This window comes from Homarus americanus, unplaced genomic scaffold (assembly GCF_018991925.1).
Source record: "Homarus americanus isolate GMGI-L3 unplaced genomic scaffold, GMGI_Hamer_2.0 scaffold7626, whole genome shotgun sequence".
Lineage (NCBI taxonomy): Eukaryota > Metazoa > Arthropoda > Malacostraca > Decapoda > Nephropidae > Homarus > Homarus americanus.
In genome coordinates this window covers 15564028-15577730 of record NW_024718273.1, presented here as the reverse complement: position 1 = coordinate 15577730, position 13703 = coordinate 15564028, and the positions used below count along the sequence as shown (strand labels likewise).

The 13703-nt window shown below is 42.2% G+C and overlaps 1 protein-coding gene across 4 annotated transcripts; it reads left to right on the top strand.

Moving 5' to 3' along the window:
• The first annotated feature begins 5387 nt into the window (after positions 1-5387).
• Positions 5388-13481, top strand: LOC121859443 (integrator complex subunit 5-like). 4 transcript variants are annotated; one of them, XM_042356252.1, is made up of 3 exons: positions 5388-5477; positions 9576-9882; positions 10577-13481. In XM_042356252.1, exons 2-3 carry the CDS (start codon positions 9610-9612, stop codon positions 13166-13168), a joined length of 2865 nt encoding a protein of 954 aa, XP_042212186.1. In that variant the 5' UTR covers positions 5388-5477; positions 9576-9609; the 3' UTR covers positions 13169-13481. The 4 variants fall into 4 exon arrangements, with proteins under 4 accessions (XP_042212186.1, XP_042212185.1, XP_042212188.1 ...); XM_042356251.1 differs by having other exon boundaries at positions 5420-5599; XM_042356254.1 differs by lacking the exon at positions 5388-5477 and adding an exon at positions 5647-5761.
• The last annotated feature ends 222 nt before the right edge of the window (positions 13482-13703 follow it).

The window sequence follows — 13703 nt, the reverse complement described above, 5'->3', positions numbered from 1 at the left end:
ACATGCAGTTTGGTTATAATTTTGTCTGACATCATTTTTGCTGTAGTTTAAATTAGTTGACCCATACTGAATGACTGAATCACCTGAAGATTAGACACCCTACCTTGTGTATTTCACTTGATGAGCAACCACCTTAATGCAAACCTTACCTAACCCCCTCTGGTAGCCTTAGGGCAGGCATGGGCAACCTGTAGCCTATGCGGCCTGAACCATGTCTTTGTGCGGCCCGCAGAGTGATTGAGAAATTCTATTTAATGTGGCCTGTGGTTCAAGTAGATGTGGCCAGCTATTGGTAATTAAAGCAATACAGTACTGTACTTGTATTTATTAAAAGAATGATCTTCTCATACAATTTGTTACTGTCTCATCACCTGAGATTAAGTAACTACAGTGGGGTATGCTATAACGAATCTAATTGGTTCTAGAACCTTGTTCGTTATAGCATTCGTTTGTTATAGGATTAATCCGTTCCAGGCCCCCAAATACAACCACTTAACACTGAAAAATATAATATAAAATTGTAAAAATTGTAAAAAAGTGCATAAATATGCATCTAAACCCCTGAAATAAAGAATATCATTAATATTTGTAATAATAAAACAATAAATTAGAAAAAAAAAAAAATTAAATTATGTTCGTTGTAGGAGTTTCGTTCGTTATAGCATTCTCAATTTTATAGGTAAAACCGTTCGTTATAGGAATATTCGTAGTAGGATCCGTTCGTTATAGCATACCCCACTGTACGTGTATGAGAATGTAACGGTGAAACAGGTATAATCAATTATATAAACATTTTAACTTTTTTTACTTTTATCCTTTTCACCACTGATCGGCTCGTTAGCCGCTTCGGCGATCGATAACATCTGTTACTTTACTTTTTCTTTTATCCTCTTCACCAATTGATCTGCTCGTTAGCCGCTTGGGTGATCGGTCACGTCTCTGTTACACACTGTTGGCAAGTACTGGGCATGCACTGGCTCCTGAATGTAGCTGAACCTGCTCCAGTGTTGGTCAAGTCTGGTCTTGAAAGAGCTCACACTTGGTGCCATCACAACACTTTCTGGTAGATTGTTCAAAGAGTTCACAACTCTCGCTCCAAAAAAGTTTGCCCTCACAGTTTTCTGGACCTGCGGCTTCTTCAATCTTGAGCTGTGACCCCTTGTGGGGCGAGTGTCAGCCAGCTCCAAGTAAGGACATTCGACTAAATAGTGCCCCTTGAGATGCTTATACACCTCAATTAGGTCGCCCTTTGCCCGTCTGTAGTATAAGCTAGGTAAGTTTAGGCGCTCCAATCTCTCAGGGTAGTTGAGGTGTTGAAGTGCAGGCACGAGTCTGGTAGCCCTCCTTTGAACATTTTCAACTAACTGACAGTCCCTAGCATATCTCGGAGATCAGACTGGGTGACAGTACTCCAGATGGGAAGCACTTCATTCTTGAAGATCGTTAGGAGGGACGAACCGTTTAAATATCTGAACGATTTTCTTATAAGACCCAATCATTTATTTGCCTGATTTACCTTCTCACAATGGCCCGAGAACTTCAGCTCATTGTCAACATACACACCTAGGTCCTCTCACATTCAGTCTCAAATAGTGCAGTTTCTTCACCCCATTGGGACATATGATACGCCTACTTACAGTTGGTACGCCCCAGGTGCATCCTCTTACACTTCGTGACATTGAATCTCAGCAGCCATTTCTTCGACCATTCTTGGAGCCCACAGAGATCCTTTTGCAGCTCTTCACAGTCCACATGGTTCTTGATTTCCCGAAGTAACTTGGCGTCATCGGCAAACATTTATATGGGTGAGTTTGCTGACCAAGTTCGGCGCAGTATGTTTGATGGATTAATTCTGCGTGGCAGTGGGTCACCTGGGAATTACCTAAGGTTGGGTAAGTAAGATATAAATTTTGGTGGGTTGGCCCGCAGAAGAATACTTGAATCGTAATGCGACCCATGACTGAGGAAAGGTTGCCCATTCCTGCCTTTGGGCATTTTAGCCCTTTATCAGGCAGGGGCTCCCCTCAACTGAATAAAATCGTCTGGCGTTAGCTAGAATAAAATACCTAAGGGATATTTAGTCCTCTAAAGGGTTAATCATCAGCTGGGGTGTCTAGTCTTCAGGTGATCCAAATAAATACCCAAATGACCCTCAAGTCGTGAAATGATTAATGAATCTCTCCACCCACCCATACACAATTCACCGAGATGGTTCATTACATTCATTACAGTACTATAGGTATTGCTATTTAAAGCAAAAGGTTATTCTTGCATGTTAGCACATCTGTAGTTTGTCCCGTGTCACTTGCGTGAAGGGAAGTTATGGTGAAACATCTTTTATTATAATTATGTTAGGTTGGGTCTAATTGGACTAATTTGTTAGTTTTAATAGAATTAAATGATGCAACAGCTATAAGGTTACCAAATGCAAGCCTCTAATTGCATTGTCCTAGGTGCAATCCACGACCCAGGGCAGATGTGAGAAGGAAAAAAAAAGGGGGGGGGCGTTCTACATAATGCAGGAAATGTACCGTAATGTACCACGAAGAGGTGTCCATAAGATTGAAACCAAATTACAGTATCATTCGAGGTCATAGTGTTAAGTTATTCATAAAAGTATTCACGCGTCTCTAAACACATCGGCTTTCAAGACTACTGGACAAGCATTGGGCAGAATAAGATGCCAACATTTGTGGAGTATGGGATGTTTGTGTTCACACTCGGGATGGGATGGAGAAAGGAAACTCACAATGTGCTCTCTGTATACATGTTGTATTGGATGTACTGTAGTGGATCCCTCCCCTACAAACGCTTTTGTCGCTGAGTAGACGACCCCGCGAATTCCCCAGTGTATGCCTCGTGGTCTGGGTCAACCGGCGCTGCCTTATATGACGGAGGTCAACTACTAAGCCATGCCTACCTCCGCTATTTTAAGACCTGACCTCGTGGTGACCGCTCTCTTCTTCTAGCTACAACAGCAAGCAAGCAACACCACCTCCTCCGCCGCTGACTGGCTGCCCTCATTCCCGCCGGCGAGCATGGCGACCCACAAGCTGTCCTCCTCTGAGCATCCTCACCAACCAGTTCTCTCTACACCACGCTTGTAACCACGCTGCCACTTCCCAGCACCAAGGTGCATTGTACATCCAATACAACATATATACAGAGAGCACATTGTGAGTTTCCTTTCTCCATCCCATCCTGAGTGTCAACCAACATCTCTCATCCCACAAATGGTGACCCCGGAGTGACGCACTCACACAGGATGGAGGAGAAACCGATCACTCTCCCAGTCTTCAAGCAACATGGAAGACTGGCTTATCCACACAGAAGCAGCCCTCATCGGCTCTACAGCTACTGTCTCTACACCGCAGGTTAGACACCCTAGAGCAGCTCTGCGACTCTAAGCAGACAGCGGCTCCTCTTCCTGCCCCAAGCACCACGTCCTACCGACCCCAACACACCCGTCCTGCCTCAGACGCCGCCCCGGCCCAGCAGTACCCTCTGCCACTCCTCCTGATGCGGCCTCTGCTCCTGACGCGGACCCACACACCCCTCTTTTCTCCCTCAGGTACCCCCTGCTACTGTCCTGTACCCTGCTGCTGTCACGGACTCTCCTCCGCTCCTGCTGACGCAGCCCCTGCTCCTGACCCAGGCCCACACACCCCAGCAGGCGCATCTGACGACTCTGTACCTGTCGCGAGTGAAGCACAACATTCATCGCCTCCACAACCCTCTTTCTCTCTCTCTTCTCCCACAGATCTTGTGCGTCTAGACAGTTGTCTCCTCTAGCGGCCGGCTCATCCACGCCCTCGCCGTTATGGCTCACATGTGGCATGCACCGCCCGTTCTGGCTCACATGTGGCATGCACCGCCCGTTCTGCCTCACATGTGCCATGCAACCCTGCAGACAACAGGTCTCCTACACCGCCTGGAGGGAAGGATGGAGTATTGTAGTGGATCCCTCCCTTACAAACGCTTTTGTCGCTGAGTAGCCGACCTCGCGAATTCCCCAGTGTATGCCTCGTGGTCTGGGTCAACCGGCGTCGCCTTACATGACGGAGGTCAACTACTAAGCCACGCCTACCTCCGCTATTTTAAGACCTGACCTCGTGGTGACCGCTCTCTTCCAGCTACAACAGCAAGCAAGCAAGCAACAACACCACCTCTGCCGCTGCCTGGCTGCCCTCACTCCCGCCGGCGAGCATGGCGACCCACAAGCTGTCCTCCTCTGAGCACCCTCACCAACCAGCTCTCTCTACATCACGCGTGTAACCAAGCTGCCACTTCCCAGCACCAAGCTGCATTGTACATCCAATACAACATGTATACAGAGAGCACATTGTGAGTTTCCTTTCTCCATCCCATCCTGAGAGAGATCCAAACACCCGTACCCCACAGTACAATGCAGCTTGGTGCTGGGAAGTGGCAGCGTGGTTACAAGCGTGATGTAGAGAGAGCTGGTTGATGAGTGCTCGGAGGAGGACAGGCAGCTTGAAGGGCGGCATAGTCGCCGGCGGGAGCGAGGGCCACCAGGCAGGAGTGGAGGTGTTGCTTGCTGGTGGCTGTAGGTAGAAAGAAGAGGCAGGTCACCACGAAGTCAGGTCTTATATAGCGGAGGTAGGCGTGGCTTAATAGTTGACCTCTGACCTGGAAGGCGGCGCTGGTTGACCTAGACCACGGGGCATACACTGGGGAATTCGCGGGGTAGGCTACTCAGCGACAAACAGCGTTTGTAGGGGAGGAATTCACTACAGTTTCACAAACTGTCCTGTTTTGGAATTAAGTACATAACTACATGGATGCATCACATTGTAATCCATTCAAGGAGTTGGCAGAGTTTGCTTTATCAGTTCTCGTCATACCCGACTCTAATGCTGAAGTAGAAAGGATATTCAGCAAATTAGAGTGAAAAATAAACTTCGAAACAGAATGGGAACAAAAATGGCTAATGCTTTTCTTGCAATATGAGCAGGTTTGAAAATAAATGAAAATCTTGTTTTGAATATGAAATACCGGCTGATATCTTGAATTTGATTGGAACTAGCAATGCATACGTCAGTGAACCAATCTTGAAATCGACACCAAGAGCAAGTACATCTCGAGAGGAAACAGAGGTAGAGGAATTCGATGATTCCTCTCTTCCTGTTTTAAAGGTAGGCCTTTGTTGTTTACCCGATACATTCATATTACTTTTGTGACATGCCCACCGGTGTGTTAATTAGCTATACCTATGTACCATACTTTTTATATTTATCATTCTATCTATTTATATATATTAATCAGTTTAATTGTCTATACATCTATATACGGTATATATAAAGAGGGTAACACATGCTATTATCTATACAGTTACAATCTAGCGGGTTTTGGAGTCTCATATAGCGGGAATGTAATTTGTAGATGGCAACACTGGAACCTGACTCTTATTCTTCACTTTTGCACCAGACTTGACCTGCATCACTGGAGCAACCCGAGTAAGTTACCAGGTTTAGGTACATTCAGGAGCCAGTGCATGCTCAATACTTGCCAACAGAGACGTGACCGATTACCCAAGCGACTATCAAGCCGATCAGTGGTGAAGAGGATTAAAGTAAAGGTAAGTAGTAGTATAGGGGTGACGGACCATCACAACACACTGGAGGTGTTTACTTGTTTCTGTGTTTACTCGTGTTTACAGCACCTGTGACTAATGTGTCTTTAAGGTAAGATTCTTCTACACAACTGCAGCGTTCTAGGTTATGGATATTTGGTTGAAAAGGTTGGTGGTTTGTGTTGGATGATGATTTTTAACGTTTTGATTATTTTAGACTGTGACCATTGTTAATGTGTATTGTGAACTTATGTGACGAGTTTACTCATTAAATACCTGTATAAATTTTGGGGTATTATTTCACTTGTCACTAGACGAATCTCTGGAATTTTATAGTTGCAATAGGTAATTTTTATTTATTTTTTATCTTGTAATTAAAAATTTACAATTTACATATACAGTACACATAAATATTACATAATATATTTGTCCGTGAAATATTTGGATGACATTTCTTTTAGAATACATTAGATCATCCATTTATTACAAAATATCCTGCTTTTAATTAAGGCTATAATATCCTTAACATAATTTTCATTCCTACTTAATCACGTACAGTAAATATAATCTGACATTAGCATGATCATAGTACAGTGTTCTTATCCTTATTATTACTACAGTTATTATTAAACATTAGAAAATTCAGAAATAATTTGCTGTTAACATTGCAGACTGTATTCAGGATATTTTTAAACCATTTTAATATCTCTGTTTTGGAAGCAGAAGTAAAAATACATGTAATGGATATTCTACCTCACCACATCTTACACAACTATCATCTTGTTTTATGTTTAACATTTTTAGTCTCTGATTTGTTGGTAGAGTTTCATGAATATACCTTTAAATGAAGCCTCTCCGGTGAGGATCCATACATTTACATGAAATATTTTCTCAAATAAAAGGCCATTTAAACAACTGATAGTTTTCTTCAACTGCTGGTTCAGTCCATGTCATTAACATATTGTACATATCTTTATTCCTGACATTGGGAAAGTTATCATGCCTTGCTATTCAAAGACATTTATTCAATGGCATTTTGGTAAAATTATTGATTCGGGTATCTAGCGCTTTTATGTTATTTATATTCATTAATTTATTTTTTAATCAGTACTAATTTAGACGTTTCTAAGATACTTTTCGGTCAGTATTTAGAAAATGACGCCAGGCAACTGAATATTGAAAATAGGTTTTTCTAGTGTAAATCATCGTGTTAAATACAAATATAACCTTTATTGCCATCGGAAATGAGCAGTAGTTGAGATATTGGAAACAAAAGTGGAAGGTCACGCAATGCAAAAAGCTAAAAACTCTAACCTAACCTACCTCACCTCACCTAATCTAACCCCCTAGTGTGTAAGAAACTTACCTTAAGTAAGTGATACAGAAGGATAGAGTTGTGTGGCTTGAATGAGGAAATGGTGTCTTCGTCACTGTCCGTCTCTTATCACAGTACCATGCATGATGATTTATATAGTGTTGACACTCTGAATTACATCTTGGACACTTTACAGATGAAACAAAAACACCGTGAGCCCTAAAATTTATAGCGGCTGCTGCTTCATTGTCCAAAATGTGCTGAATAATTCGGCAGCCAGCCGATGTACAGTCAGCCAAAGATCCAGCCACCCCACCCTGGTTCTTGTACTGGCAATACTTGGCAAAGTATGGCTGTATCTAAAAGTGATTGTGATTGGTGTATCTATTTTTAGCAATATTATTGTCAGAATAAATATTAAACAATCAAAAGGTAGAATTTTTTAATAATAAACTATTCAATGTTATTTCAGGTCATGAGAAGTTTCCAAATGTTCGAATATTTGCTTAAATAATGAAAAAAAATTAATGAATTGGCAGCTCAACTACAAAGAGGGCTGCCACAAGATTAGCATTGTGGTTATCCAGCGATTTTTAGGATTTTAAGTTTTGGAATCAATAGTGCTTATTAATTAGACTCGGAAGACTGTGAGTGGGGGTCACAACAGGGTCATCTTCCTTGTCATCCACAGGTCGCACTTGCCGCTGTTTCTCCGACTGGGGGGGAAGGGTAGAGCTTGTGGGCAGTGATGAAGAACTTATGTAAAACCACCTTGTCTTCGCTGAACTGCATGATAAACAAGTAGCGCACCAAGTACTGCTTGAAGTAGGTGGACTTGTTGCCAGGATGCTTCACCCACTCATTGAGATCCCTCCACAGACTATACCGAGCTGTGATTGGTTGATCCAAAATCATACCCACCAATGAACGTGCAAGATTCTTGGGAAGAACAACTGCTCATATGTCAGACTCTAGCGCATGCGTAATTCAGCCTAATTACCAACAGACAAACATACAAGAGCTCTCCAGGACGGTGTTAACATCAACAGTAACTCAAGAAATTGTTTGATTTTCCAGAAAATGTAGTGCGATGTTCTCTGGAAGTATTAATGATCGGGCAAAATGCCATAGAATAAAAGTGTATTGTCTAAACTACTGATTAAAAATAAATAAATAAATAAATAAAGATCGTCGGATACCCAAAACGATAATGGTATTGACATTTCTGGCGCAAATTATGTTTGAGATATTTAAAATTTTATTATGCGTGTTTGTACGCGGTGGTACACACCCAGAACATCGAATGATGGGCGGTACACACCCAGAACATCGAATGATGGGCGGTACACACCCAGAACATCGAATGATGGGCAGTACACGCAAAACATCGAACAACTGTGGAGCTCCCCAGTTAGGTTAGGTTAGGGTTTTGTTTTTCTGATGGTTTTCGATGTGTTTTGAACTCTTTTTTTTACCTTGGATTTTTATAAAAATCTCTAGATTTTGAAATGGGAGGGGGCTAATCTCAAAATCTATTGATTTGCTCCAGAAATGAAAGAAGTTTGCTCATATTACATCAAAAACCACTGGAAAAAACATAGGTTCAACTTCAGATTTGAATAGTGGCAACAAGTGAAATTTTACCATTTTTGGTAATTATCCACAAACAGGACCAAATGATAGAGATGTGAAGAATAACACATTCTGAAGGCAGTTTCTTGTGGTCTACACAGCGGCGATAATAAACGTTCGGGGAAAATGCATAATAATTGAATTATAATTTCCTACCCTGTCAGTCTTGACCCCACACAAGGTGGGCAAGGCGTAAGAGCCTAGGGAAAATTTAGAATTAAAAATATAGCGATAAGAACCTAACGTAACGTAATCTGGTCATTTGTACTCGCCTGCAAGGTAATTATTCCGCCAACACTAGCATATGATTATTTAGGCTTGTAAACTGACATATGGAATAATCTTTTTTTTCCTAAAATTGCACATTCTAACAGGACGCAGTCATAAATTTGTATAAAAATAAAATATGTACTGTAATGAACTAAACAGTATTTAGGTCTGTTATTCTGCAAGTACTTGCTTATGAGGCAACTTTGAAGCCCTGCCAACCTTGTGCATCATCATTGCCATTAGGTTAGGTTCATCTTAAAATTATAAGCCCTCAGCATATTCAACACTTACAATTAAGCACCCTAATACTAACCTAATCTAACCCCCAGGTTACATTAGGGTGTTTAATCATCAGTTGAAATAAGCTGGGGGCTTATTTTTGGGTGATACCCATTTGGTTAGGTTCAACTGAGCTGACTGTGTCATATGCCAGCATTAATGATGTAACCTCAGAGCCTAGATGAGAGATTGTTGTTGACATACTTGTGATTATTTTATAGGGACATTTCCATTATTGTTTTTGTAAGTTTAGACACTAATGTACAAGTACATATCTCCCCCCCCCCCCATGCTGAATACTTTGCATAAATCCCATCAGAAAATCTTAAAATAATGGTAACCATCTTATTCTTTATCGCTGTAACTGTGCTGTTCAGTGGTACTATAGCTACAGTACTTTATTGATGTTGGATTTGTGAAGCAGATGCTGTTTTTTGTACAGTACAGTAAAGCTTATAATATATAGTTTTATCTTGTTTTTCACAGGTAGTGTCATCAAAAGTGTGGTTGGTACACTATCATGGTGGTAACTGGCGCAATGGAGGCAGGTCCTGCTGTAAACATGGATGCTGGTGGGCGGGGCATCTCCACCACCATGCTGTTGACTGAGCTGGACCGCTTCCTCAACTTGGCCTTGACAACTTCTGACAAAAGGAGTCATGGTGGGAGAAGAGACGTGATCAGTGAGGGAGAAGAACAGACAACTGCAGAAACAGCTCTTTTTCTCCTCCGCAACTTACCTCCAGGAAGACCAGCAGCTCTGGCATTCTTGGCCCACACACTGTCCAGGCAGGTATGTCAGCTGCATTACTATACTGTACAAGTGCTTGAAAGGAAGAATGTATGCTCAGTTTATCCATCCCAACAGTCATGAAGAAAAGAAGTACCACTCCACATTCATCAGCATTTTTGGCTAGACTTTAGAAATGGAATCCAAGGTCTTTATAAGTAGACTATTAATATTGTATACAGTTAAAATGAATTGTGTGGCAATGGTGAATTACCAAGTGTGGTGAGGAGTACGAGGAATGATAAAGTATTTATCATGGCAAACATTTGTGTTTGTAAGAATAGAATATCTTTATGAGTGCATGAGTGTACTGTACTGTACATTAGTTAAGATAGATAATGACTTAGGAAAGTGGATGGTGAGGAATGCAGAAACAAGATAGTGTACTGTTTATTATTGAAGGAATTGGCAAGATGTCCTTACAGCTAACTTCCACCCATCGATAATTGCTGCCATTGAAGGGTTAACATACTTTTCGTTCTAATAACTCACTGACTTCAGTAATTATATTTTAGATATTTTTATAATAAAATTTTTACCTGTTTTTCTTTTAGAAACATTTATTCACCTTGATACAAGTCTATAGTAACCATGTACAGTACAAGTGTTTTGTTTATAAGTGATTTTATTGCATTAAAACCTGAAGTCAGTGAGTGACATCAATGTGAAAAAGTTAATAAATTTTTGTTGTTTTCAGGTATCATCTCACATGCGAGGATACACTGCCGGAGATGGTTCCCGAAAGACTGAGAATACAGACGAGGGACTCTCTGGACAAATTGAAAGCCTGTTAGGAGATCTGTTAGAATCTACTCCTGGGGTATGGGGGCCTCTTGTTAGTCAGTGGGCTGTAGAACAACTGGGGCGCTGGTCTGTAGAATGGGCCAATACAGTAGTAGGTCGTGGAGATGCTACACTGGAGGAGGTAGTTGCTGGTTGGCTCTCATGTAGCCCTGCACGTGCCTTGGCATCTCTTACTGTGGTGTGTGTGGCTCATGACCCAGACACTGCTGTAGCTGCTCTTCTTGATGCTAGTGCTGCCAGTGGACCAGCCCTTGATTGGCTTGTGGCACACGTTGGCTGTTCCTTCCCGGCGACTGTTATAAGTCGAGTGTTGGCTCTAGGATTGCGAAGTTTTGCCTCTTGTCACGGTCGACCACCGGAACATCAGTTGGCCAGTGTGAATAAGATCCTGAGTCACTTAGCAGATCGTCATTTACCAGATATTCGTCGTAGTCTACATGCCATTTTACTACGTACCTTTACTGGTGCATCAGACGCAGAGGCTCAAGCTTCTGTTCCATTCTTGCTGTGTCTTGCTGTCACCAGTAGGTCAAGGGCAGTATTGGCTGCTCTTACCTCTGGTCTGGATACCCTCTTAATGCCAAGTGACCGTCTGGCTGCCCTGGCTAACCAAGTTGGATGGTGGGTTCCGAGATACTTTACAACACATTGTCAATTACAAGAAATGGTGGTTCACTTGGTATTGGACACAGGGGGAGCTGCTGCACCTTCCCTTCTGCGTCTTCTGCTTCAAGGTGCGGCCCCTGCTCCTAAACTACCTCCTTCTGTTGCTGCTGCTGTCAATAATATTCTGCAAGGTGTGGTAGGAGAAATCTGTATGGTCACTTACATGAGAAAGAATGCTGGATCCAGTCGTATTCACATCCCTTTCCTTGTGGGTCTTCGTGGTGGTGGGCTAGATGGAAGTGACGTAGGAATGGCAGTTGGCGGAAGAGCAATATCTCCTGTTGCCAGCCTCGTAGAGGAGACATTAGCCACTCCAGGTAGTCAAGCATCAATTGGTCATCTAAAGCAGTTGATCACCTTAGTTGTGGTACAGCAAGGGCCGGCAACTGCAACTACCACTCTCGGTCACTTGCTTCACTGTCGTACTCAAGATGGCAAAAGCGGTCATCAACAAATTCTCTCTGCTGTCATCACAGCCTTGATGATATATCAAGCTGTCCAACACACACCAGATTCACCATTGTCCACAGCTCTTGCTGGGGCATTGCAACCTCAGACAGGTTCTGCCACAATTCATGCATCACTTAACAGTTTGGAAACATTACTTTCACGGAGTCGGAAGGAAAGACTGCACATACACCCAACACTGACCGAGGCTATCTTAATAAATATTCCCCTCTTGGCTGAGCTCGTAAATGACCCTGCCCTGGGAACTGCTGCTGTACAGGTGTTATGTCAGTTACCTTTGAAGAAACCGATCCCAGTAGGTCATGTTTTATGTTTGAGTCATGCCATAATTTTCTTTCTTTTTAGTAGCTTACATGAATCAAGTATAATCAAGAAGATCTGTAATGTTGGAATGTGCCAATGTGTGTTGAGCCAACTGGCTCACTCTTCTCTTGCCCTGAACCTTATAATACGCCTCTTGGTGGAAGGAGTATTTCGCCCTGAGTGTTCTCGCCTTTTTGGTGCACAGAAAGACGCTCGCTTTGATTCAAAAGAAGTTCCGGGAGAGATGTTAATTCAAGCCAACAGGCAATTCAACTCCTGGGTGAAGGTTCCACAGTCTCACACAAGCATCTTTCACATGGGTATTATTGGAAATGGGAGACTTTTACAACGACACCAAAACATATCTTTCCCTTCTGATATAATCAAGCTTCACACACAGCTCCTTCTGAACACACTCAGAGTTTGCTGTGCTTCTCAAGCTAATGGAGAAGGAGCTTCTACTGTTGCCCTTCTTTTAGTGGAGCTCATTTCTCCAGATATAATGTTCAATGGATTTCCTTGGCCTGAAGAATATATTAAGTTTACTTTTGAGAGAGATTTGGCTATTAAGAAGACTTTTGAAGAATTTCCAATTGCTTGGTCCCTTCTTGAGTTTGTGGCCACTCACCGTGCTGCTCTTAGCTACTGCTCTGTGTTGGTTCGAGCTCTCACAGCTGCTCTCACTGCCTACTGGAATACCTGTCCCCTTGCTACAGCCAAACAAGCCCCAGAAGCTCTTCAAGCTACCAGATACCTGCTAGAAGTGATGGTTACAGCCCAGTTCTTGCCAGGCCCCCTGGGAGTGTTGCCTCAGATGGTGAATGCCTTGGCACCATTTGAATTAGTGTGTATACTTCAGGATGTGTGGATGTTCATGCGTGATAACACTCCTTCTCCCGACCGTTGGTTGGAGCTGCCGTCAGGTCATCACCAGCGTATATCTGACCCTCCTATCACTCCTTGCTATACAGAGCGTATCCAGCGCATCATCCAGTCTAATGTGGCAACGCTGGGGCACCTTATGTCTTTTATGGTGAATGCTGAATAGTGATTAATATTAACTATTAATGTGGCTCTAGATGATTTTGTATGTTTTATAATGTAAAAACTTTGGAACTCCTGTATAGTGCCAGTCTTGGTACTGTACTCACCTGCAAGACTTTCTTTTACAATAAATAGTAAACCTTCATAGATATATATGATTTAGGTCACTACATTAGTAAATTATAGTGAAATGCTTTCCTGGCACCTTCCTGTAGTAACTGTTGTATCTTGTAGGTTTAAGTGATTTTACAAGATCATCAATACACTAGATAGCTACTTTTTCTGTAACTTGGAATTACACATTACCATTATTTTGATACTTCTCATTTCTCTATGCTATTTTATGATTATTCCTATGAAAAATTAGGAGTAGTTATTACTCTTGCTAGGTACAATTAATCACTGTTAGCTGGAATCCCTCAAACCCTAACTCTCTAATAGCCGGAATTGAAATTTGTTCGGAAAATCGTTCTCAAAGCCGGAATTTTTTTTAAATTCTGGCTTTGGGAAAAAATTTCCGAGGTTGAAAATTGAGAGCA